This window comes from Physeter macrocephalus, chromosome 1 (assembly GCF_002837175.3).
Source record: "Physeter macrocephalus isolate SW-GA chromosome 1, ASM283717v5, whole genome shotgun sequence".
In the NCBI taxonomy this organism is placed as follows: domain Eukaryota; kingdom Metazoa; phylum Chordata; class Mammalia; order Artiodactyla; family Physeteridae; genus Physeter; species Physeter macrocephalus.
The window spans coordinates 26,786,183-26,813,827 of record NC_041214.2 but is presented as its reverse complement, the minus strand read 5'-3'; the positions used below and the strand labels follow the sequence as shown (position 1 = coordinate 26,813,827).

The following is a 27,645-nucleotide window of genomic DNA, read 5'->3' as shown; positions in this document are numbered from 1 at the left end:
CAGAAGAACAGAATCTTGATTTGTTAGCACTTAATATTATTAGTGTTCTTGAAAGTTCTAGTAAAGAAATAGGGTCAGAAGCCAAATTGTAGGTTTAGGCTGTGAGTAGGAGGGGAAGGATTGAAGCAGAGATTATAGAATAAGTTTTCCAGAAGCTTGCCTTTTAAGGAGCCGTAGTTTATTGTTTGTTTGGTTTTTGTCCAATGCACTTGCTTATTTATATACAATAATTAACTAGAACTAGTGAGGCCCTATGAAAATATCACACACAGGACAGGTATAATCTTCTAAAGTTCCTCACTTCTTTGTGTAGCTTAATATAAAGTGTGTGCTATTAAATTAATCTTTCTGGGCTTCCCTGGTGGCGCAGTGGTTGAGAGTCCGCCTGCCGATGCAGGGGACACGGGTTCGTGCCCCAGTCCGGGAAGATCCCACATGCTGCGGAGCGGCTGGGCCCGTGAGCCATGGCTGCTGAGCCCGTGCGTCCGGAGCCTGTGCTCCGCAATGGGAGAGGCCACAACAGTGAGAGGCCCGCGTACCGAAAAAAAAAAAAGAAAAAAAAAATTAATCTTTCTGCTTACAGATATATTGAGTACAACGTTATTTTTGTTAATTCTCTAACCATTAGTTACTTCACTTTTGATTTTTAAAAATAAAGTGATGGTTAATTATTTTGATTTATGTTTTTTATAAAGTGCCAGTTAATTACCACTGTATTTTGGAGTTACAGTTTAAAGTCTTGATAGCTGACTTAATTAACATATATTAGCATGATTGATTGGTGATCTGGCATTGATTAGATGAATTTACTTTTCAGTGTAGTTTATTTTGAACATTAGTGACATATTCAAAGATTATGACAACTGCTTTTCTAGGAAGTGATGTTGAGTGCATTTTATATATTACATAGAACTTGAATTTTAATTATTCTGAGTAAATATCTGATAATGTCAAGTTCATTGGATTCTGCAGACAAAATAACCCCCCACTGTCTCCCTCTTAGAAAGGTGGGCGGTGGATATGTGTACATTTATATAGTGTAGTTTTCTCAAATTGCACTAGTGTGAATGAAATAGCAACATGTTCAAGGGCAGTGATTTAGTATTTAAGATTCCCTTATTAGATATGGAGCATGTTTATTATGATTTAATTCCAAATTTGTTTATATTCCAGGCCCCATATGGTGACCTAGGTGGATTTTTAGTTAAAAAAAAAAAAAAAACAACAACCCAGACCCTCTGGATTACACAGAGGGGAGACGGCAAAGAAGGAGAGACTAAAGGAGAAGGTTGAAAGTAAGGAAAACAGAATTGCTCGGCAGTGTCCTGGACTGAGAGGGAGAGAATGGGGTAGAGAGAGCACAGGTAGATGGATGAGCTATAGATAATAGGGAGGGACATGTAGTCTTTTGAGGAAGAGAAGATGGATGGATACAAATTCAAATATATATTATTTTTCCTGTTAGGAAATGTGAATTTGTAAAGGCCAACCCATATTATGCAAGTTGGGGGTCATTTAAAAGATTAGATTCCTTTATTTTGACTTGAGATGCTTATTCTGTGACGTGGTAACTTGATTTCTTTCCCCTAATCTCTCAATGACAAACTTAATAACAGTGAGTATCTTACTGGTGCCTTTCCACTGATTTTTCTAATTTTATTTTATTCTACTTTTAGTTTTCGAGAATTCTGTTTTATTCGGTGGACTTACTCAGGACTTAAGCCTGAGAGACAGCCTCTCAGATAGCTCTGAGGGACTGTTCCCTGATTTTTCTAATTTTAATTTTAAAAAATCATTTGTTTGTTGAGTTTTTCATAGGTGCTTCTTAAGTTTCTGCTAGACTTCTTTAAAAGATATTGGTTTAAATGGCCTTTAGTTTTATTTATTTATTTATTATTTTAAAAATATTTATTTATTTATTTATGTGGCTGTGCCAAGTCTTAGTTGCGGCATGTGGGTTCTCTAGTTGCAGCATGCGGGATCTTTAGTTGCGGCATGCGGGATTTAACCCGGGCCCCCTGCATTGGGAGTACGGAGTCGTAACCACTGGGCCACCAGGGAAGTCCCTGGCCTTTAGTTTTAAAGTTGGTAAGCAGAAAGAGACTTGAGTTTATCTAGCCCAGACTTTCGTTAGGAACACTGTTCTTCAGAGATTTGTGTGAAGTCATTTGTCTACTTAGTAGCAGAGGTAATACAGGAACATTGTTTTCATGATTCTCAGGGAAATGTTCTTTCCCTTATGCCAACTACATTGCTCTCCTAATTTAGTACACTGGTGTCTGATTTCAGCACCCACAGTTTTGTGTGTCCTTTTAGCCAATGAGCATCTCACAAGAACTTCGAAACTAGACTTACTTGATTCTTTAATATTCATTCAGCAAATATTTCTCAGTATTTAACAGTCACTATTTTAGATCTTGGGGCTCAGTAAGTTCTCAGGCATTGAATGAGGGAACCAGAAATAAACACTTAGGTAAAAATTAAGAGTTCCAGATAGTTGTAAAGGCTCTGAATAAAACAGAGACATAGAATATGGTAGCAGGATTATTTACTTTTGATAGAATAGTCAGGAAAGGTTTCTGAGGAAGTGACATTTGAGCTGAGATGTGAATGATAGGAAGAGGCAGCCATATGAAGATGTAGGGTTAGAGCATTTCAGGCAGAGGCCCTAAGCATGAACAAGCTTGACATGGTTGATGAATGGAAAGAAGGTGAACACTGGGGAGAGTGGGAAGAGAAGAGGTCAGAGAGGAGAGGACAGATCATAGGGCTGTGTAGACCATGAAAATGGTCATTTAAAAATGGAATTGTATTCTAAGTGAAATGGAATGGCATTGGAGTAGGGGGGTAATTGACTTGAAAAATATGTTTAAAAGATCATACTCCTTGATAGAGAGTGGATTGTAGGGTGATACTAATGAAGGCAAGGAGAAGTGGTTGCATTTGGGATTTGTTTTGGAGTTCTGCTGGATTTACTGATGGACTGGACATGGGTGTGGGAGGTTTGGGGAGCATGGTGAGAAAAAGAGAGGAAGATGGTGTTAGACTAGGGGGAGAGTGGGTTTTAGGGGAGGAAATCAGATGGTTTGTCTGGGACTTGTTAAATTTGAGAAGCCTACTGGATATCCAGGGAGGCAGTTGAGTATTCATATCTAATGTTGAGGAGGAGAAATCAGGCCTGGAAATGCATATCTGGGAGGCATCAGCATGAACATCATATACTGAAGGAATTTGCATAGAGAAAGAAGAGAAGGTGGTCCAGAACTGAGCCCTGAAGCATTGCAACATTTAGAGGTGAGGAGGGAAAGAAGTCAGCAGAGGTATGAGGTAGGAGGAAAGCCAAAACTACTGTGTTGTGGAAGCCAAGAAAAGAGTGAGTTTTAAGGAGGGATGTTAGCATTCACTTATATTAAATAAACAGTGCTGTCAGATCACGTATGATGAGGACAGAGAAATGCCATTGGGTTTGGCAATGTGGAAGGCATTGGTGACCCTAGATAGAGCAGTTTTACTGTTGTCGTGGGGTTAAAAGCTGATTGGAGAGGGTCAAAGAATGAATGGAAGGTGAGGAATTAGAGACAGTGGCTAGAGATGATTGTTTTTGAGAAGTTTTGCTGTGAAAGGGAGTTTAGAAATGGAATGATATCATGAGGGAGGAGACGGAGTCAAGGGAGTATTTTTTTTTCTTTTTGTGCTTTTTTTAAAATTGGGAAATATCAAAGTTTGTTTATGAGCTGACAGGAATGATCCAGTAGAGAGGAAAATTAATGGTACAGGAAAGCGGGATTAATTGTGGAGACATGTCTTTAAGCTGGTGGGATGGGATGAGGACATAAGTGGGGACATTGCTCTTTTCTAGGATCAGGGATATGGTGGTATAACATGACCTCACATGCCCCTTTACACACAGCTCCTCCCTTCCGTCTCACCAGATTACTTTAGACCAAGTTGATTATCTTTCTTAATCACTAATTTTTTCTCTGTGCTATATCTTATATGTTCTTTTGGATTTAATGTGTCCCATATAAGGCTTAGCATGGGGTAGCTGGTGATATTTAACACCAGTTTTAATTTTTGTGCCAACAGGTGAAGCGAAAAATTTATTGCCATATCTTGGACCCAACAAAATGAGAGATTGTTTCTGCACCATAAATTTGGACCAGGAAGAAGTTTATCGTACCCAAGTTGTTGAAAAATCTTTAAGGTTTGTAAAAAATTGGTAAATTATCATTTATATGATATATATTGAATAAAACATTTTACACATTTACCTGACTGTAATCATCAAGAAGACTTTCTTCATCTGAAACTTTTATTTTCCTTTTAGATTCTGAGTTCATTTTTAGAGTTACAGAATCTCAGAGTTTGAAGGAACCTTAATGTTCATTAAGCTGGACTAAATGCCTTATGCTTAGTTCCTCCCGACAATTATTTTTGACAAGTAGTCATATGGCATTTGCTTAATAATGTTCCAGTGACCAAGGAGTTCACTGTCTCCTAAAAGCAGCCTGTTAGGTTTTAGAACTATTCTGACTCTTGAAAAGCTCTTACATTTAATTGATTAATGTCTGTCAAAAGGAGAACCTACCATATGCCAAGAACTTGCTGGGTGCTATTTATTCATACATCCACAAGAACAAGATAACCACAGTGCTTGCTTTCATGTGGCTTTTCATTGCCTCAAAATGTATCTTCCTCTTAATTATTCCTAATTCTGTCCCTTGGATTTCTGGAGAACAAGTTTAATCCATCATTCACGTGACACTCTTTCAAGTTTTTGAAAACAACTACCATATACCTCAGTTTTTTCTCTAGGCTAAATTTTGCCCACTCATTTGAACTTTTCTCAAAGTACATCATTATTTTATTTCTCTTGAGAATAAGTTACCCCTTAATGTTTATAAAATCACTTAATTAAGTAGGGCATTGTAAGGGAATGAACTCTTAGGTAGATTTGTCATTTTTTGGAAGTGTAATAGCACTGCGAGAGTATCATAGTAAATTATAATTCATAAAATTGATTTTTTTAACCTCTTTATTGGAGTATAATTGCTTTACAATGGTGTGTTAGTTTCTGCTTTACAACAAAGTGAATCAGTTATACATATACATATGTTCCCATATCTCTTCCCTCTTGCATCTCCCTCCCTACCACCCTCCCTATCCCACCCCTCTAGGTGGTCACAAACCACCTAGCTGATCTCCCTGTGCCACCTCTTCCCTGTAATAGTGTTTGTGGATATAATTCTAGTGCAGAGCTGTACTGGAAGGATGCAGTCTTGTTCAGAGACAAGAGTTAAAATAACGGAATGAAGAGTTGTTGGAATGAACGTGTGGTGGATGAAATATTTAGTAACCCAAGGAGATTTGAAGTAATATACTTCACATCTTTAGTTGTAAATCACCTATCCCTGTTGTATTAGAATTTGTTATTATTTATATAAATGATGAAACTGAGTCACCAAAAGCCTGAATAATTTGTGCATGTAATAAAGGAAGTTAGAAGCAAAACTGGGATAGGGACCTGAAACTATTTAAATCTCAATTTGTTATTTAATGTATGTTGATTCCATATCACACAAAAATCAGTTATATACAAAACTAGTAATTTTCAATAAATTGAATATTTGTGGTAGTTTCTAGTATGTAATATAGCTTTGTAAATGAGTAACTAAAATAAGCTTACTTTTTTCCCAGAACTCTTGCCTGCCTTTCCAGATATTTGTGTGGGGGAAATGATAAAACCAAGTATTTTTATCCATCTTAAATTATTATGCTAGATGCATAGCAACTTGGAAGATATTTTAAGGCTAGCAATGGTGACCTTAGGTCATTTCAATATAATTAGACTACATGTTTCTTGGAGTCTAGGTGCCTCCTAGCATTCTTTCTTGTGGAATAGGGTGAAAGAATTTGTAGTATAAACCCTTGCTCACCTTGCTTTCATTTCAGTGTTTTCTACCCTTGTGAATGCTGTGATAAGCTGTTAAGTCAAAAGTCAGTAGATATCATTTAGATCTTTTATGGGTTCTGAATATTATAGTTTTTATATGTGGTCTGGATGTAGAATTTTTTATGGCAGGTAAGTAGGAGTCACATATGGAATCCATAGCTCCTAAATCTCTACCTCAAACCCTTTTAAGAAGCAGGTGGTCTACAAACAAATTGAGTAGCAACACTTTTTGTACCTAGTGCTTTTCTTCCCCCCACCAGGAATTTCCTTAGGAGTGATATGCAGGATTATAGGTCAGTGATAACAGTAGAGCAGTGCTTTATAAAAACTATATGTCTAGTTATTGCTTCTAACCAACGTTGTTGAAAACTTTTTTTCAAATGGATTGATTAATTAATTTATTTATAAAATAAAGATGTGGGCGCCCAGATGTGGGGATTAGATTGTTGAGATTGTGATGGTACAGTGATACAGATGACTTAGTGAATAATTCTCCTCTTGTTCTTATTTGGCTTTAGAATGTGTTTCAAAAATAATATTTGAGTGTGGATGTGTAATATATAAAGGAAATTCTCAATTGTATATAAAATGATGCAAAGGAGAAAAATACCTAAACCTGTCTTTGCCTAATAGTTGTTTTCGTGTTGATTGCTATATTGAGACTAATTAGAAAGACTATTTTGACAGATCACCTTTTAAGTTTATTTTGGTTACATTTGAAGTGAAAAATATACTGGCAAAAGTTGACCAGGTATTGTAACAACTAAAAAGCTAAGTCAGCTGTTTTCTGGACAGGGTCAGAAATGACTTCTTTAAGAGTCATTTACTTTGCATTTTAGCTTCTCTTTAAGTTGTGACATCCTGAAGAGATTGCATTTTATGGTGACATTTTAAAAGTACCTTTTGTTCTTTAAACATTCTCAGGAAAGAGGTACTCTTGACAAAAGATGTTAACTAGAATTTCAGAAATTCATGTATTCATAGGAGAATTTAAATATCAAAAGAGCATTCTTAAAATGAACTTAGAGGGGCTTCCCTGGTGGCGCAGTGGTTGCGCGTCCGCCTGCCGATGCAGGGGAACCGGGTTCGCGCCCCGGTCTGGGAGGATCCCACGTGCCGCGGAGCGGCTGGGCCCGTGAGCCATGGCCGCTGCGCCTGCGCGTCCGGAGCCTGTGCTCCGCAACGGGAGAGGCCGCAGCAGAGGGAGGCCCGCGTACCACAAAAAAAAAAAAAAAAAAAGAACTTAGAAAAATAAGCTGTTTTGTAGGAGAAACTCTTAGCAACTTTGGGGTAGACAAAGATTTCTTTACTTAGGATGCCAAAAGCACCAATCATAAAAGAGGAAAACTGATCAACTGGACTTTATCAAAATCAGAGCCTTCTGCTCTTTGACACTGTCAAGAAAATGAAATGGCAATTTCATTTCTAGGAGAAAATATTCTGACAAAGGACTTGCATCCAGAGTTTATTAAAACACAAACAGACAGACCAAAAACCCAATAAGAAGACAGACAAACCTTTTAAAATATGTGGAGGAAACTCAGATAGTTCCTAAAATAAGATATACAAATGGGCAACAAGCACAGGAGAAGATATTCAGCATCGTTAGCCATCAGGGAAATGCAGTTTAAAACCATTTCTGTCACTACACGTTCTTGAACATAATGTGTCATGATAGAAATCAGATCACTGGTTCCTGTGACAGTATGGAGTGAGTCATTGCACAAGGAAACTTTGTTCTTTATCTTGATTGGGGTAGAGATTACACAGGTATATACATTTATCATGTCACATTCACTAGAATAGCTAATTTTTTTTGAAACAACTTTTTATTGAAGTACAGTTGATTTATAATGTTGTAGAGTAGCTAATTTTAAAAAGACTTTCAGTAGCAAAAGTTAACGATGTGGAGCAGCTGGAGCTCTCATACATGGCTGGTAGGAGTGCAGAATAGTACAGCCACGTTGGAAGCAGTTTGACAGTTTCTCATACATTAAAAGTTCGCCTCCCTTTTGACTCAGCAATTCTATTTTTAGTTACCTGTCCAAAAGAACTGAACACATAAAAGAGCTTTGTATAAAAATCTTCATAGCTGCCTTATTTTTAATAGCCCAAACTGTAAACAACTCAAATGACATCACTAGGAGAAGGGATTGTGGAATATTCATAAATGGAATATTACTCAGCACTTAAAACAAATGAACTAATGATATACACAGCAAGATGGAACAAATATCGTAGATGTTAAGCTGAGTGAAAGAAGCTGGACACAAGTGTACATACTATTTGATTCCATTTATATGAAATCCTACACCAGATCTTTAGTGCTAGAAATCAGATCACTGGTTGCCTGTGACAGGTATGATGGAGTAACTGCAGAGAAACAAGAGGGAACTTTGTGGGGAGTTGCAATGTTACTATATCTTGATTGGGATGGATACTATACAGGTTTATAAATTAATCAAAAGTCATTAACCTCTGTACTTTAAATTAGATTTTATTTTATGTAGTTTATACCTAAATAAAGTTGATTAAAAATAACCTATTTTAATTTTTTAAAGTATGTTTTAAAATAACATTTTACGTAGCATTATTCATTTTAGGTGTTATGTATTATTGTGATTTACATATTTTTGACATGATGATGGTGTGAATGACACTGTCCTCAACTCTCATTTGTGTCCACTTTAGGTGAGCATGACCCCAGGCAGTTACTGGATCTTCTGTCCGCAGACTCCAGAAAATCAGTTTGTTCAGAGCCCAGCCTGGCAATCGAGGTCCTTTCAGAGTTCAGCTTGATTTGTACAGGGTTTAGTTGAAACTTAGCATAGAGAAGTATTTTGGAACTCTTGAAGCTTTTCTTTATGGTGTTTAATCTGTAATTTTAATTTATCTTATTGGAAACATTATAGGAGGACGCTGTTGAATTTAAATTTAATGAGCTTTCCCCCTTTTCTCTCTAGCCCGTTTTTCAGTGAAGAATTTTACTTTGAGATTCCAAGAACTTTCCAGTATTTGTCTTTCTATGTTTATGATAAGAATGTTTTACAAAGAGACCTTCGTATAGGTATGTACTATTCATAATTGTCTTTTAATCACAACACTGGTGTTTATATTCATTCTTTCTCTAAGTATAGAGTGTTGAAAACAACAGAATAATATATTCTCAACTTTCTAGTCCTTTCCTGTAGACTTCGTGTTCATTTGTGGATCTGATTTTTAATTTGAATGCTCAGCTTGGGTGACATTTCCTCAGGGAAGTGACATAACCGATCTCCCCCTAGTCATGGTACTGTATGTTTCCATAGTACCTGGTGGGTCCCTTTCTGTAGTATTTATTATAGTTGTTCATCAGTTTGTTTGTTTTTCAGGTGTATCAGAGTCTATTTGTCTACTTCTTTTATGTTATTAGTAAAGCTTGATCCCGGGTAGAACGCTGATTTATATGAATCTGATTTGACAAATCAGTTTGTTGTTTAATGTCTTAGGTGCTCTAGTTGAATATATGTGATATTTATGAAGGCAGAGACTGTCACTGCCGGAGTGCCTTATATTTAGTAAATGCTCTGTAAATATTGTTGAATGGTTCAAAGAATGTTTTTTACAAAGATCACAGTATTTGATCCCCACCAAAGAACATCTGTTTTTGAAGTTTTTCTAATAGAAGTAATAATTTGGTTTAATCTAGTCATATTCTTCTCTCTGGCTATATTGGTGACCGGTAAGTGTTTCTTAAGTAATTGTCTGAGGTATGATCTGTAGGCATTGACTAGGACAAAACTAACTGGCTACATATTGTCATGTTCATGGTCTTTGCACCACTATCTTTGAATAACAGGTAGAGGTCTGTAATTTACATGCATTACTCTCCCTTTTTAGTGTCCTGAATTTCATCATCCCCATCTCTCCTTTCCCATTTGAAACATGCTCATCTCCTACAGTTTAAGTGATTACGCTTTATTTGGCTTTGACCTCTTAACTACCGTCTGATTTGTTTCTGCTTTTGCTATTGAATTCCTTAACAAATGGTCTATATCCTTCTGCTTACTACTTATTTCTTTTTAAATCGCTGTAATCTGACTTCATTTTTCTGACAAACTTCTTTTTGAAGTTTGCCAAAAATCATTTTAGAGCAGATAAAATAACCTTTTAAAAACAATAATACTTTCTCTTAATTGTAAAATTATTACATGTTCTAAGGGATTGGTAATGACTGCATAAGAACAGTTACAGTTAATAATTTGTGTATTTATTTCTTCCCATTCTTTATTTCACACATTTATATTATTACATTGTACTGTTTATTCAAGTTTTTTTCCTTTTTCATTTAATATCGTCTAATGATCCTTTTCCCATGTTATTAAATATTTTTCACAAGTAATTTTTAAAATATCCTTTCTATAGGAATGTATTATCTTAACCACTCTTTTCGTGGTAGAGATTTATGTTTCCAGATTTTTGTTACTCTAAATGGTGTTGCTATGAACATCCTTCTGCATGAATTTTTGCATGTCTTTTTTTCTAGGATAAGTTCCTAGAGGTGAAAATACTGAGCCAAAGCGTTTGAATATTTTTAAGGTTTTTTCTATATATATTTTTCCATTGGCTCCCAGAAATATTGTACTAATTTACATTCCCCCAAACATGACATGGGCGTAATCATTTCACTATACCCTGGTCATTCTTGGATACTGTCATTGAAAAAATTTTTTCCCAATTTGATAGGTGAAAGAAATATTTCATTTTAACTTGTATTTTCTGATTATTAGTGAACTTGAGGAATTTTTTCATATGTTTATTGGTCTTTTACATTTTTCTTCTATGAATTAGTTGTTAATTCTTTTGCTTATTTTTCTTTTGGATGGAATTTTATCTTTTATTTATTCTTATGCATCCATATTTGATAAATATGTTAACTTCTGTCAGCTATATACATAACAAATACTTTGTCACAAAAGGCATTTTCATAATTTTCAATCCTCGTCTGCCTCTGTGTCACATTAGACTCTTTGGATTGCTTATTCAACTTGTTGAAAGCGGAGGAAAAAGCAGTTTAATGACATTGTATTTTCCTAGTTGTCTTCCTTCTGACTTCTTTACTTATATGTAGACTTTTCTCTGTGTAGCAAACCCTTAATTAGGGATCACCCCTGAGGCTCCATCCTTAATTCAATTAAACAAACATTTACAAACACTTGTCTATGTGGCATACAAAAGATGGGGATATTAAGGTGAATAAGATTCAAGTTGCTTCCAGGTTTTCAGGCTGATTTATACTCTAATACTAATATATTTAATAGGGTCTGTGCTGGAGGTAGGAACAAAGTACTTGGGAGCACAGAGTAAAGAAGAGTTAATTTTGTTTGGTGGAGGATTAACAGAGACTACCTAGGTAGGGAAAGGAAGAAGTTTCAAGATAATAGGGATTAGCAGAGGCAGAGAAGAAAAAGTGAATCATGTTTGTGGTGTATCTGCTGGAAAATGTAAATTACTTAGGCCAAGGGTGGTAGAAGATGAATCTGGGAATATGTATTGGACCAAGTTGTGGTGGACCCTCAAAGCTGTGTTAAGGAATTTGGACTTTATCCTGTAGACAGTAGTGTTGAGCCTTTTAAGAATGAGGAACCTTTTAAAAATCATATATAACTGCATATACGAATATAGTTTTGTAGTTTAACAACTTCCTGTGGTGTAAACAATAACTTTCAAACTACAAACGCAGAGTCTATAGGTTACGTATTTAAAGTGTGTATACATATATATAACTATATATACACATATTTTTAAAGTATATGAACATCTACTTTAAATATGTCATCTGTAGCAGCGGTCCCCAACCTTTTTGGGACCAGTTTCATGGAAGACAGTTTTTCCATGGACTGGGGGAGGGGTGTGGTTTTGGGATGATTCAAGCGCATTACATTTATTGTGCACTTTATTTCTCTTATTATTATGTTGTAATATATAATGAAATAATTATACAACTCACCATAACGCAGAATCAGTGGGAGCCCTGAACTTGTTTTCACTTGCCACTCACCGATAGGGTTTTGATACGAGTCTGCAAGCAGTTGATTTATTATGGTCTCTGGGCAGTCAGACCTCTCTGCTAATGATGATCTGTATTTGCAGCCGCTCCCCAGCCCTGGCATCACCGCCTCAGCAGCACCACCTCAGACCTTCAGGCATTAGATTCTCATAAGGAGCATGCAACCTACATCCATCGCATGTGCCGTTCACAGTAGGGTTCGTGCTCCTATGAGAATCTAATGCCACTGATCTGACAGGAGGCGGAGCTCAGGCAGTAATGCGAGCGATGGGAAGCGGTTGTAAATACAGATGAAGCTTTGCTTGCTTGCCTGCCCCTTACCTCCTGCTGTGCGGCCCAGTTCCTAACAGTATGGGTCCGTGGCCTGGGGGTTGGGGACCCCTGATCTATAGTTTATGCTTTAGAATGGAGAGAGGTTAAAGGCAGGGAGGCCATCAAGGAGTCTATTATCAAATGAGATGAGTAGGGTAGTGGCAGTGGAAATGCAAATGAGGGAATGTACTTCACAGGAGTAGCTTTAAATAGGATTTAGGTACTAAGAAGATAAAGAGGATATAAGAAGGGAAAGAGTTAAAAATGGTCTTGTTTCTATGGTTGTCATTAACTGAGATAAGGAGCATTCAGGATGTGAAAGGGAGAGGATGACTTTGATTTCAAACAAGTTAAATTTCAAACAAGTTAAACTTGCATTACCTGGGGAGTATCTTGGTGGACACGTTGGTCGACTGTTGGAAATACAGATCTGAAGCTCAGAGAAGAAATCTGGATTTGATGTGGAGGTGTGGATTTGAAAGTCATTAGCACTGAGTGATACTTGAAGCCTCTGCTGGAATGAATGAAATTGCCCTGGGAGCATTTAAGGAGGGTTGCAGGGAAAATGAGGCTTTAGTGAAGATTGATAAAATGTATCAGGAAGCTGGAAGAGAGATAGAAGAGATGAATATCTCAGAAGGCAAGGAGATCTTTTAATGGCAAGACTAGAGAGAGGTAGAGTAGCATAAAGATTGGATAGAGGCTGTTGGTGATTATTAACAACCCTTGAGAGAGCGTGTATCTTATTGACTAAACATTTTAAGAAAATGTTTTGTAATTTTCATTACCTATTTACAAGTAGTCATTATATAGTATTTCTTGGAAAGGCCTTTAGTTGAGGTTTATAATTATGATTTCCAAAAGTTGCCCTTGTTTTGTTTTTTTATTTGTTTTTAAAGTAAAAATCAGTCCTTTGAGGAGTGGTATCAGAAGGCCATAACTTGGTGTGGGAACTGTTAAAAAAAAAGTTTATTCTTATTAAGAAATAAAATTTCTACATTTAGTAGAAATTGTTCTTCCTTTTACAGATAGAAATTATTATTATTAAAGTAAACACAGTTCGTACATAGCCTTTAATTTAAAGTTGGAAAATAATCTTGATATTTTCACTTACAAATTTTTACGTTTTTTTACTTTAACGTATTTTTCTTTTGTCATTAACTCATAAAGTTAGGTGGCACTTTGTTTTTTTTAATTTCGAGCTACTGGAAATTGAGTTCCCTCAATTATTTTATAACTGAGTTGCCCAGTTGTAGGCTAAACAGTGCCATAGCATTTTCTGGGAATGAAATTTGAGCTAGCGTTGAGAGAGCCACCTTTTAAACTTAAGAAGATCTAATAATGTGTACTTGTTGAATAGCTTTAAAAGCCTGTTTGTTTTTTATTTTTAATTGTATAATAATATATGGATATTATCCTTCATGTAAAAGAAATTTTAATTATAGTATTACAGACAATTAATTTTGGCCACTGACCCCCCTCCCAGTCCCCTTCCTGGAAGTAATAACTGTTATTAATATGGGGCATAGTTTTTCATATTAGGAATCCTTATATGGCAGGAACAGTTAGTATGAAAACTTGATTATAGATTAATTGAAAACTTGAAACATAGGAACCATGCTGCAAAAAGAAAGATAGGAAATTGTAAAATTAAGGCTTTAAAAGTCTTTTACTGTGTGATATGTTGTGCTAAGTTATAGTGTCTTCTTCCCTTAAAAAAGGAGAAAAAGAGAAGAGAAAATCTTTATGTAAGAATAAAATTCCATTTCCAGTGAGGATCCTAATAATATTAAAACATATATATTTAACCTTCTAATGTGTATTTTCTGGTTATTTTAGTTTTCAGAGGGATCTAGGCTTAAGCAGTTAAACCATGGTTATCTTAGTAGGCTGGTTAACTTGTTTTTCTTTCCCCATGGTTTAGAATGTTATAAGAGAATTTCACTAGGGTATTAGAGACCTGAATTGCATTCATGACTCTATCACTAACTGCCTTTGTGCCCTTAAATAAGTCACTCTACCTTCTTAGGCCTTGTTCACCTATAAAATAAGGTTGGGTTTAAGATAGCGAAGGTATTTCTTAAACCCTTTGAATTGTAATTTCTCCTGGCATTTAGCTCTTAAGTCAAACCTACTGTTTAAAAATTGCTTATGACTACACTTTTGTGTCTGTTTGCATAGGCACTGCATCAGTTATCTATTGCTGCATAACAAATCACACCCCAGTACTCAGCGGCTTAATTTAGCAATCATATATTTGCTCATGATTCTGCAGGTTGTCAATTTGGGCCGAGCTTAACTGGGTGGTTCTTCTGCTGGTCTCACCTGGGGTCACTAATGTGCAGTTACCTGAAAAATTGACTGGGCCGAATGATCTGACCCATATGTCTGATGGCTGGTGCTGTCCATTATCTGGGCCTTCCACTCCACATGGTATTGAGGTTGCAAGAGGGTAAGCCCTACTGCAGGTGCTTATTAAGACTACTTGCATTACATCTGCTGATGTCCCATTGGCAAAAGTAAGTGGCATGGCCAAACCCAGAGTCAGTGCTGGAGGGGACCACACAGTGGCATAGAACAAGGAAGTATGATTTATTGGAAGCCATTAATATACCAGTCTACCACAGAGACCAAAAGGTATCAATCTAAACCCTGTACACGAAGGCATCTAAGTGTTGCCATCGATTGAATTGCTGTTATTGATACTGCCAGAATTTGTTCAGTCCTCTGGTTCTTTTTCATCTTGTGTAGGCAGTCACACTTATCGCTACTTTTATCTACCCTTTCAGCCATTTCTACTAGTAGCCAAGTAGCAACAAGGCCATCAAGATTTTGCCAGTTGGTGATCTGTATCAGGATGAAATTTCTAAGAATATGTTGTGCCTAAAAATGGGGGCCTAGTATAACATGATATTTACAGATGGTAAGAAAATGCTGCTTAGAAGTGGTAATGGAAAGCTAAGAATACTTTTTTTTACTTAGAGACCAACAGAAATGGTTTCTGTTTCCACAGTTCCTTCATTTCTTTTTGTGTTTCCTCTCCTTGTCTGATTTTAAGGAACTAATATAGCATCTGGTATATATGTGTGTATATATGTGGTCTAAGCTCTTTCTGTCTATGGGTTTGTCAGTACAGTGGGGAAATGAAATGGCACCTTTAAATAATGTGTTGGGTATTTGGTTCCTGGGGCGGTTGCTTGATTATTTATATATTTGTTTATTTTCAATGTTGGTGATCTCACAGCTAGTGAAATAATGAGTTAACTTGGTTTAAAATAGTAAACATTAAACTAAAACACTTTGGAGACTAGACTGTTGGAGGCATGGAATAGGTTTCATTAGAGCTGAAAGTTGTTTCAGATACAGAGGAGGTAAATGAGATGTAGAATTTAAATAAATTGCCCAAGATCACACAGCTTAATAAGTAACAGAATTAGCGTCTGTAGTGTCTGTAGTGTCGACACTACAGAGTTAGTGTCTGTGTTGGAAGGAACATGAACAGGCAGGCGTACCTTGGTTTTGAAAGCTGGCTTTAGCACTTGTTAGAGGGCAGGATTTTGATACCATTCAGCTTTCCTCATCTGTAATATATCCTCTTCCCCCAAGATTGTTATGAAGATTAAACAAAATGTGTAAGAATGTTTACTACCTGGTAGCTGTTCAGTAAATGCTGGCTTTTCTTTCAGTTCAGTGCTCTTTCCACTGTATCAGGCCGCCTACCTTTGATATTTAATAGCTGTCATCTAACCTGTTTAACTAAGGATAGCTCACAACGAATAAGAATGATGAACGATTTTTTTGGTCTTATTTGTATTTCAGACCCTTGTTCCTCCCCTCCTTCTCCAAATTCCTTTCCCCTTTACCCTCCCACCTTTCTCATTCATTCTTTTATTCATTTTCCCTCCCTCCCTCCCCTCCTAACCCTTCTCTACCCTGTTTGATTCCCTAGGGCTGATGACATATATTTCTTTTTCATATGTTATATTGCCTTTTGAAGTGCTGAACATGTTGCAGGTATCCTAATACCTAATGACTTCAAATATTTTTCTTTATTTTTATCTGTTGTTCTTTGTCAGTTTCTCTGACTTCTTGAGATCATGTGTTCTTCCCTGGCTCTTCAGGCTGACTAAATGTTTACATTTTAGAAACTGACATCTTAAAAGGAACTTGGGGATTCCCTGGTGGCGCAGTGGTTGAGAGTCCGCCTGCCGGTGCAGGGGACACGGGTTCGTGCCCCAGTCCAGGAAGATCCCACATGCCGCAGAGCGGCTGGGCCCGTGAGCCATGGCCTCTGGGCCTGTGCGTCCGGAGCCTGTGCTCCGCAACGGGAGAGGCCACAGCAGTGAGAGGCCCGCATACCACAAGAAAAAAAAAAAAAAAAAAAGGAACTTGATAAAAGTAAGAGCTGGCAATAAAATTGCAGGTTTTTCTCAGCTTACAAACGGCTTATTTATACGACTAGTCAGAAAAGAGTTTCCCTCTCAAAAGACAAGAACCGTTCAATTCTTTTGTGACAGTGAGTACCATGGATACATGAGACATGAAATAGGAGGAAGAGGGTCCTTGCCTTAGGATTTTTTTTTTTTTTTACCTGTGAACTAAGAGAGGATTCTCTTTTGGGAAGGCACTTGTGACAAGGAAGATGTGTTTCCAGTGATCTGAGTTGTGAGTTATAAATAGAACAGGTAGATTCCTACTCTAGCTTTTAGAAGCATTATTGGTTAAATAGACTTTGGTTAAGGAAGTCTGGAAATCAACTCACCATTTAAAATACAAAGCCAAAAAATAAAATAAAATAAAATACAAAGCCACTGAGATTATTTGTTGAATTAGTAAATGAATCAATCAAACCAGAAAACTTCTGACTAAACTTTTTTCAAAGCCCTTTTTTTAAGTTGGGGGCTTGCTTTAGTGATGTTTGTATGCATTATACATGCACATGTATGTACATCTACATACACATTCATAAATAATGTATAAAACTAAAAATCCTGGAAATTGTAGAATAAGGGTCTTATAATATTAAATTTTTAAATAATAGCTTTATTGATGTGTTATTTACATGCCATAAAACTTACCCTTTTAAAGTGTGCAGTGCAGTGGTTTTAAGTATATTCAGAGTTGTGCAACCATTGCCACTGTCTAATTCTAGAATAAAATTTTAAAGACAGTTTTTCTGTGTTTGTTTTCCTGTTATGCCTTTTCTTTCCACTTGATACACAAAAATTGATATATCTTGACAGAAATTTTTTTTTTTTTACTGTTTTCTAAAAGTTTTCAAATGTTGAACTAAAAGACCAAGATGGTCATAAGTGAAAATGGTATGAAGTATACTTAGGGTACTTAAAATGGAAATTCTTGTTTGATAAAATAAAAGAAAGTGAACTGTTTTTTGCTTTAGCATTTATCGTTTGTTGAAGCTTTTGTGTTGAATGTTGGAATAAATTGTCGGTCATATGCAAAACTATGTCTACTTCTTAAAACTTGAATTGAGGAAGGAAATGCTTTGTACCAACATGGCAAATACTTCATTATAATAAGAACATTTCTGTTTCTTCCTCTCATACTACTTTGTTCATTGTACTGTATCTGTCTCTGAGACGTAGAAACTCTTTAGGGAACTGCTTTGATTTTTGTGTGTGTGTGTATGCATTGAAGCAACATAAGCAGTGTTTACAGTGTTTTGATAAAGCAAATTTTTAATAAAATTGTTTTAATCTCATAATTTCAAGTCAGTTTTCAAAATTATTAGTGACCATATGATACTGTTTTTCTGTTCTCTTAATTGGAGCTTATAAACTCTTATTAAATGCAGATATGTCTGCTCAGAAAGAACATATGGTTTATTCATAGTGTTAAAGAGTTGAGAGGATTAGTTTGCACTATCATTGTACATTGAAAACGCAGTTGCATATAAATACAACTGAGTTTTGGTCTAAACCCCTAATTCAAAATGGCCCAGAGAAGGGTCTGCCAATGGGTAGAGGGAAATGAGGCACCTTTTCATTTTTTAAGATATAGAAAAATGCTTTATAAAAATGGATTTTTTGATATCAACAGATACAAATTATTTTTAAATGTTTTCTACAAAGTATTATATGTAACAGTGCTAATGATTATATATAATATGTTTCCTCATCGTTTTACTTATTTCTTACAGGAAAAGTAGCCATCAAAAAAGAAGACTTGTGTAACCACAGTGGCAGAGAAACTTGGTTTTCACTACAGCCTATTGATTCCAATTCAGAGGTTCAGGTAAATATTAAGGATTAAGTGATGGAAGAGATTGTCACACACAGAAAATAAGTGAAAAATGAACTAATTATACTAGTTCATTTAGAGAGAGCTTATCATACCTTATTTTAAATTCTGGCAGCAAATATTATAGACCTCTGAGTAACATATAATTGGAAGGAAATGCCTCGACACATGAAATCAAGAATAATGTACGTGTATGTGCACGCGTATGTGTTTGGGGGGGTTATATTAGGGGGACATTTTTTTTCCTTCCATAGTTCTTTTATTTGGGTCACAGTAGCAAATTAATAATTTTTTAAGATGGGGAAACAGTTTTAATGGAAAAGATATGTTTTATTAACTCTGAGGAGAATCCTTAGAAGTCTGTGATTTATTTCATCTGTTCTGACCAGGATGCTCTCTTTACTCTCTAATACACTAGACTTGGGAAAATGTTATTCATTCAAACCATGCCTGAGCCCACCATGCAGAGCTTTCATTCCCATACCCACCCTTCCTTTTGTTCATCTTTCTTTTTTTTTTTTTGAAAGGGTATCATTACTTATTTTAAAGCTCTTCTTTCCTCTTGCCAAAATAAGAGATCTTAAAGATTCTATGTGTGAATAAAGATGTATGTTTAGCCATGTAGCTTAACTTTTGTATTTGTCTCTGAAAAGTCTGAGTTACTCTTAGAAATTATTTCTATCTAAAGGGAATCCTTTCTTTGTAACCCTATTTATTTATAAAATATGATAAGGATTGTGAAACCATTTCCCAAGGGCATAACTGCAAGCAGAATTATTCTTCTCTAAAAGAAGTTGTAATTTGTCACTGTGACTGAAACAGAAGTTTAAGGCAAGAAAAAGTACTGCACACACCCCCACAGGTATTTGCAAATAAAGTGCCTGTGTCTGTTTCCTCATAACCTCTCAAGCATTCTGTTTGATTAAATTCTCAAAAAATTAAGTATTTGTTTGCTAAAACCCCTTCTTAAGTATAAAATATAATTGAAACTTCTCCTGTTTTTCCACCCTACCCCATTTTAATGTTCTTTTCTTTCCATTTGACAATAACTTTTATTCTTATCCCAGTTATACTGTATGGTAAATGATCCAGGTGAGAGGCAATGTGATGAAGTGGAAAGGGTTTTAAAGTAGAAGTCTAAAAATTGAGGTCCTAATTTTCATATGTGGTTATTTTACTGACCTTGAATTTTATTTCTGTAAAATGGGAATGAAAGTTGCCATGTTGACTCATATGATTGTGAGAATTAAATGAAATACCTTTAAGAGTATTTTGAAAGCCGTTAATAGTTATACAAATGTAAAATGTCTGTTTACCACCAGTCAGTCAGGTGTCCATTTCCCTAATATGCCTTTACCAAAAGGCAGACATGAAAATTTTGAAGTGCTAGTTTTTCTTTTTAATAGTTTTAACAAAAAAGAAAGATAAGAAAAGGCTTTGAGAATCTGGTCTAAAATGAAGTTTGAGGATTATTTTAAGATATGGTTTATTAAAGTCCATTCTTTTTCTTGTGGCCAGTGTTACTTGCTAAAGGATTTAAGGGACCCAGTTCTCCAAAGTTAGAAATTTCTATAGAATACTCTTTATATAATTATTGGAGATGGTATTAGAGATCAGTACTGGGTAACAGGCTTTTTATTTCATTGTATGTATAAAACTCATGGCTGAAACACAAAAATCTGCAAACAGCATTTAACCATTAGATATCATGACATTTTTTATTTGCTATGAATTATTTTCATAACCATGAGTTTTTAACCTTTACAGTTCATTTGTCTTAAATGATAGTTGATTTGTAAGATCTACTCAGTATTTAAAATAAATTTTAGAAGGAAGAGTACTTTAGGGGATGGGAGGGGGTGCATGACACTTATCACATTAATCTGGTACATTGGGAATATTGTTTCGCTCCAGAGCTGATCTAGGAATATTAAATCAACCTCGTGAGTCTAAAAAAGATAGAAAAGCAGCCTGATTCATACAAATCCTATTTTGTTAATGAATTTGTTCACTTGCATAAGTTTTATAAAATTTCATAAAAATATCATGGAAATAAGAGCAGTTGGTGGAGCCATAGGAGAAAGCTGTGAGACAGATTGAGTTCAGCAGGAATTTAATCTAATAATTACTATTAGTAATTAGAACAGCATATATCTAGCACAGTACTGAGGACTTAATATATATTATCTCAATCTTCAGATTAGCATTGTGAGGTGTAGGTAGCATTACCTCCATTTTATAGATGTGGAAAATAGATTCATAGAGGTTAAATGACATCTGCAAAGTCACAAAACTGTTAAGTGATGGAACCATCATTTCCGTAAAGAGCATGTCTGATTCTAAAACTCCTAACCACGGTGCTTTACTACCTTTCACTATTCTGTACTGTTGGTCATAAAAAGGCTTCAAAATAGATTATTAAGAGAATCACTTAGGAAAATCTGAGTATAAGGCACAGAAGCTTACCCAAATTAGCTCAGAGAAAAAGGGAGGGACATTAGAAAGTTCCTGGGAAGCTCCTTGGGGTATAATTACAAGAATTTCAGTATGGCCAGTGAGAGCTAGAAAGTTGTCAGGCATTTACGCAGGAGCTGCATCCTAAGTGGAGATCAGGTTGCTTACTATAATAGACTAGATACAGTTCGCATAGAATTATTTTTGAAAAGACTTTAATTTCTCATAAAGTAAACTAAAATAATGGGTGGTTTGTTTGTTTTTGGTTGACCACCACATAAAATAGCTGGCTTGCATTTAGCACCACAGTGAATGAAAGATATATACTGTATCTTCAAAGTGTAGACTTCTCAACACAGCAGTAGATACTGCAGGAGGCACATAGGATTGAGACCCACTGATTCCTTTCTCCCTACTCATGTGCTCATTGTGCTCCTTGAGTATAAGTGCTCACTGTTTAAATAGTGTTTTTCTTCTTTCCTTTTTATTTTGTAAAGTGAGTAGTTAATGTTTTATCTCTATTTTTCTCTCTAATTTTTTTTTTTGGCTGCGTTGGGTCCTTGTTGCTGCGCTCAGGCTCCTGTCTGGTTGTGGTGAGCGGAGACCACTCCTCGCTGCGATGTGCAGGCCTCTCATTGCGGGGGCCTCTCTTGTTGCAGAGCACAGGTTCTAGGCGCACGGGCTTCAGTAGTTGTGGCACATGGACTCAGTAGTTGTGGCTCGCGGGCTCTAGAGCGCAGACTCAGTAGTTGTGGCACACGGGCCCAGCCGCTCCGAGGCATGTGGGATCTTCCCAGACCAGGGTCCGAACCCGTGTCCCCTGCATTGGCAGGCAGACTCCCAGCCACTGTGCCACCAGGGAAACCCCTGCTCTAATTTTAATAACTATTCACTTTGCAAAATGAAGGGGAAAGAAAAAAATCGTTGTTTAATGATGAGATTCCATGGTATTCTTTTTGTATGTCTGATGAGACTAACATGTCTCTCCCTTCTGCTTTTCTCTATAAATCCACTCTAATTTCTTGTTGACAGCTAAAAAATGCCACATCAGTCTTTGAGCCTACTTGAGCATACGGCCCCCTCACCCTCTAAGGTATGACTCAGTTCTCTGCCACAATTTAGAGAGAAAATTTGGCAGACTTGGGTCAGATGCCCACTGCTGTCTAATTTGATATGATTGGGGATTAAAGTTTTGGGGTGTTGTCCCCTAAGAAAGGGGTTTACGTAGAGGAAACGATTGGTATCTCTACTTCAGAGGAGATGTTTGATTTCCTAGCTCTAATTGACATTTGTACCCAAAAGAGTTGCTAATTATTGTTGTCTGAAGATCTTCAACTGTGACATGAGAACTTCAGTATATAGGATTCCCTTCAGTTCTAAAGTTCTAGGGAGGTCACACGTAGAAATATAATTTAGCGCTCAGATGAAAGGATTCCATAGTGGTAAGATGGGTTTTATACCAAAACAGTTCAAAAATTGCTAAGAACACTAACCTCTTACCTTGAATTGTTTCCCAGATGCTTTATTATTGTTGTTAATGTTAATTGTTTTCAGTTTTCTTTTCAAACATTCAAGACAATATTAATAATATTTCATGAGTGTGTTTTGCTACACTTTATTTTTCCTTTTCTTTTTTGTTTTGTTTTGCAGCATTCCCCTGTGGCTTGAACTGTTCTTTTCTCAACCCACTCTAATCTGCCTTCAGACCCCACAGTGGGTTGGAGGGAGAGCGTAGACAGCTCTCACTAATGTTATGCATGACACTGTGTTAAGTCTAGTGGACATTTTTTAGTTCTCCTCTTACATGGTCTTTCAGCAACTTTTGATACTGTTGACTGCTCCCTCTTTTTCAAAGCATTTTCTTCCTTAAGTTTGTGGTCCTGGTTATCATCCTATTTCACTTGGTGTTCTTTCTCTGTATTCTTTGCCATGTAAACGAAGTTAATATGAGTTGTGTCGGTGCCCCTTCCTATAAATCTTCTTTTGGCTTAGGTCATCTGCAGCCATAAGTTATTGATTGTTTTATAGGTTGTTTTTTTTTTGGTGTGTGTGGGATGGTAATATGGCCTCTGCCCTTGTTTAAAACAAGCAAGCATTTTAAAAAATCCAAAGATTATAGCTAATAATGCATAAATCAAGGGGTTTTTTTACATGCTCAATTAAGACATAATGAGTATAAAGGTATCTTAAAAACCTCATTTGTAAATTTATAAACAAGAAATAATAAAGGAATGAGCCATTCTAGATCTTAATAAATACTTCTTTAAAGAGAAAACAAATCCATCCATAAATAGAAGGTATTAAGTAAAACCTTTATTTTTTCATCAGATAGGCAGTCGTGTCCAAAATGATTTATAGAATTAATTACTATATATAAAAACATCCCTCAGAAATCTAGAAGTTTCCTTCATATGAAGAAAAATTTTCATCAGTTGAAATATACTTGAGTTCTGTGGAATGGTTGTTAAAATTTAATTTAATGGTCGTTTAAATTAATTTATTAATGTTGATAAGACAAAAAAATGTTTAGACTCAAGAAGTTTTTAAGTGCATGCATTGTGTTTTGCCCAAATACCTATATTCATTTGAATTTCCCAAATTATATGCAGAAATTCACATAATATCTTCTAAATGGTATCAAGACTATACATACTATAAAGTTAAAATAATCACAGATTTTTCTTTGTGAAATTTTTGTAACAGTAACTGAAATAAAGTTAGAATATAAACCTTCAGACAGTAATAAGTTCCTAAATATGCTGCCTAATACAAACTAATGTGATATAATTGCTTATATCAACCTAATATAATTAGTGGTATGAAATATATATAGAATAATACCCTTTAAGTATTTGATTTATTTTTAAATAGAAGTATAGAATATAGTGTCAGATATTTGATCTTCCGTTATTTTCTGACATATGTGAAAGGTATACTATTTTGTCACTGAACCTCCCCTAGGAGGTTGGATAATAAGAAAGCTGTTGTGGACCGAATCACATTGCATGTTTATCACCAAATATAGTTCCTTGTCAGCGTCTTACAGTTACCTCTTTGTAAGTAATGTCCCGTTTTTTTTTAGTTGCCTTAGGATTTTCTCTTTATATTTTGTTTTCATCAGTTTTACTCTGCTGCACCTACGTGTGGTTTTCTTTTTATCCTACTTAGGTGTTCCTAGGGGCTCTTGATTAATGTGCCTTGATGTCTTTCTTCAGTTTAGGAAAATTCCAGGCAATTATCTCTTCAGCTTTTATTTTTTCCCCTGTTCGTTCTTTCTCCTCTCTTCTGGGACTTCAGTTACATGAATAATAGACCATTTTACTATGTCTCATATGTCTCTTTTACTCTCTCCCTCTCTGACTAACCTATCTCCTATTTCACCAGTCCTCTTTTCAGCTGTGGCTAATCTGTTAAATACATGTTCATTTTGGTTATTTTATTGTTTAATTCTAAATTTTTCATTTGACATATTTTATACTTTCCAGGTATTTGCTGAGTTTTTCATTTTGTTTTCTATTTCAAAAAAAGAAACATCTGTCCGTTAACTCCAACATCTGTGTCTCCTGTGAATCTGCTGCTCTTTGTCAGTTTTTGATTTTTTGGTTTTTGTGTCTGCGGGGGGTGGGTTGGTGTGTGGTCTTAGGGCATGCTTTGTAATTTTTGATGGAATGCTGGACATTGAAATATGAAATATTTTAGAGATAACTTGAAACTCTGGATGATATTGTTTTTCTTCCTCCAGGAAAGATTTACTTTAGCTTTTGGCATGTGGTTAGGCTGGAGGCTGATCACTTTAATCCAGTTAGGGATTTGGCTGATTTCCAGGCTAGGTTTTATTCTTTGTAAAGGCTGATCTATGTTGTTCACCCTTTGTACTCAAGCATAGGCCTTCAAAGGTTCCAACAGAAAGCCTGGGTGTTCATGAGAGCCACTCTATCTTGGTGGGCCCTGGGCTCCCATTTTTATCATGCCCAGTGTGAGATTGTGGAAAGTTTTGAGTAAGCTTTCCAGCCTCTCAAGCCACTGCTGAAGTTAGGGAGTCCTTTTCAATAAGCTTCTTTGGATGCTCTACCGGCAACTTCTGTTTATATCTCATTGGCCAGAACTGTATCTTATGGCTATCCTTAGCCACTATCCCTGGCTTCAAGGGAAACTAGGAAATGTTTTGCTGAACTCTCCTCCCCACCCCACAAATAAACTTGTTTTGCTACAATCTAAATCTATAAAATGGTGACAAATGTAAGTAAAACTGAACTGTCATGTGAACATAGTAAGGAATACTAAATTTTTCTTAAATGTTTTCAAATTTGGGTTTCTAACACTAAAAAGTAGCTTCAAATAATTTTTAAAACTTCTTGTTCATTTTTCTCTATTAGAAAGCAAAACACAATGGTAGTAGAAACTTACAAAATCTAGATGAACAAAAAGAAAAAAATTTGAAATCCTACCAACCAAAGATAAGTTCTATCAATGTTTTGGTAGATAGCCGTGTAATAATTTTATATAGTAATATATATAGTATGTTTTATTTTTATAAATTAACATTGTATTATACACCTTCTTTTGTGACTTGTTTCTTTTACTAAGTATCATGATATATTTCCATGTTAAAGTATATAATGAGGTAGTGTTTTATAGTTTAGAAATTATAATTTCCTTAATTTAACTCATAATGTATTAGCAAATTTGTAATTCTTTTTTTTTTTTTTTTTTTTGTGGTATGCGGGCCTCCCTCTGTTGCGGCCTCTCCCGTTGCGGAGCACAGGCTCCGGACGCGCAGGCTCATTGGCCATGGCTCACGGGCCCAGCCGCTCCACGGCACGTGGGATCTTCCCAGACCGGGGCGTGAACCCGGTTCCCCTGCATCGGCAGGTGGACGCGCAACCACTGCGCCACCAGGGAAGCCTCATAATGCTTTTTAATTTTAGTGTTCCACCCTTATAGTATGTGTCTTGTGTCTGCTTGTTCTCTCCCCACTCTTTTCTTGACCAGGTTAATACGTAATTACGTTATTGTTGACTAATGCCAAAGGAATGTTCTGTTTAACAGCCAGCGGGGAGTAATGAACATATTAGGTAGGCTCTGACTCTGATAATGATTCCTGGTAGAACCCCATTAAATATCTTCTGATTTCTAGTCTTGAGTTGATACAGTGCTGTGATTTTTAGTTGTGAATGAAATTATTATACTTTTTTCCTACTCTATATTGTTTGTATTGTTTTAAAAATAGATTAGATCCTAGACATTTCCTGAGAAACAGTTGGGGGTGCCTTGTTAGTATAAGGTTTCTACCATAAAATACATACATGTTAAAATGGTACAACTGCTTTGAGATGTAAATGTTGGTGCAGTTGGCTAGGCTCACTCATTTGTCAAGTGACACAGATGCTGGTGTGACAGCAAATATGATTCAAAATTCTGGTTGAGTAATATTATAAATTACTACGTATCATGAACTTTCTTGAGGTCACTCTTGAATAGTAGGGGTTGTGAATATTAAATGCTGGACTAATGAAAGGCCTATTTTATAAATGATGTATGGTTTTATAAATACTTGTGTCTAGATTTTTAGTGGAAGGTTGGCTAGATATAGTTCCATTTCCACCTAACTGCTAATTTTATGACAGCTATTGCCTTTGTTTTTTAGAGCTTAGCTTTCTCATGCAGACTTTTGTGTTGAGATCCATCAGTGTTTGTTTATTGCTCATCTGTCTAACCCTGAGATTTGTAGTTAGTGGACCTCAGACTCACTCTTGTATAAAATATGCCCATTAAAAATAGGCTGATTCAGGTTAGATTTCTGTGTATGTCTGAAAGGGGTTGTTCCAAAGAGGAACAGTGACTAGATAATAAACTTTCCTATCTCTGATGAAATAACTTATGTTAGTAGTCCCTGGATATCACACCCCTGAAATCTCCACTTGGCAATGTGGCAATTTGTCTTGTGAGCTGGGTGGAGGTAATCCAACACTGATTCTTAACCAGTTCAGAATTGCTCATAACCAGTTTAGAGTTGCTCATCACCAGTGGCAGGGTAGAAATATCAAGCTCTAGATTATATTGTTCCTAAGCCTTTGTTTCTTGAGAAGTTGATAGTTTGCTTTAAACTTATACTACTGAATTTTTTAAAAATCCATTTATTAATGGCTGTTTAAGAAAGTAGTCCTTTATTTTCATTTTCAGTATCCCATTTTTTCATCAGTGCTCTTGGCCATATATTGTTATCTTTTATTTATTGTCTGCCCAACTAGATTGCGAGTTCTTATAAGCAGTGACTTTGTTTTATACTTCTTTGGATTCCTACCCACTCCCACAGTGCCTCCTAAAATGTAGTAGATATTCCATAAATCTTAATTATTTGAGAAAAGTAAGTGTTGGCAAATTGAATCTTACTGTCTTTAACTTAGTTTTATTGTTTTAGAATTGTATGATTTCTCTGTCTTTTAATGATACTATCTCTATACTTATTATCTTCTCTGGAAAAACATTCTACATCTTGTAATTTGCTAAACTCAAAATTTCCTAAAATGTAAGTTTTATCTTTTTTTTTTTTTTTTTTTTTTTTTTTTTGGGGTATGGGGCCCTCTCACTGTTGTGGCCTCTCCCGTTGCGGAGC

The 27,645-nt window shown here is 35.9% G+C and overlaps 1 protein-coding gene across 4 annotated transcripts in view; it reads left to right on the top strand.

Moving 5' to 3' along the window:
- RASA2 (RAS p21 protein activator 2) overlaps positions 1–27,645 on the top strand; it is a 119,791-nt gene that overhangs the window by 20,653 nt on the left and 71,493 nt on the right. For 3 of the 4 annotated variants that reach the window (XM_055086243.1, XM_024131875.3, XM_024131874.3), the window contains exons 2-4: positions 4,087–4,204; positions 8,917–9,020; positions 18,475–18,569. In XM_055086243.1, the coding sequence (XP_054942218.1) occupies positions 4,087–4,204; positions 8,917–9,020; positions 18,475–18,569 (317 nt within the window). Of the gene's footprint in view, positions 1–769; positions 1,296–4,086; positions 4,205–8,916; positions 9,021–18,474; positions 18,570–27,645 lie in introns of those variants that run through there. The other variant, XM_007107001.4, reaches the window with a different exon arrangement.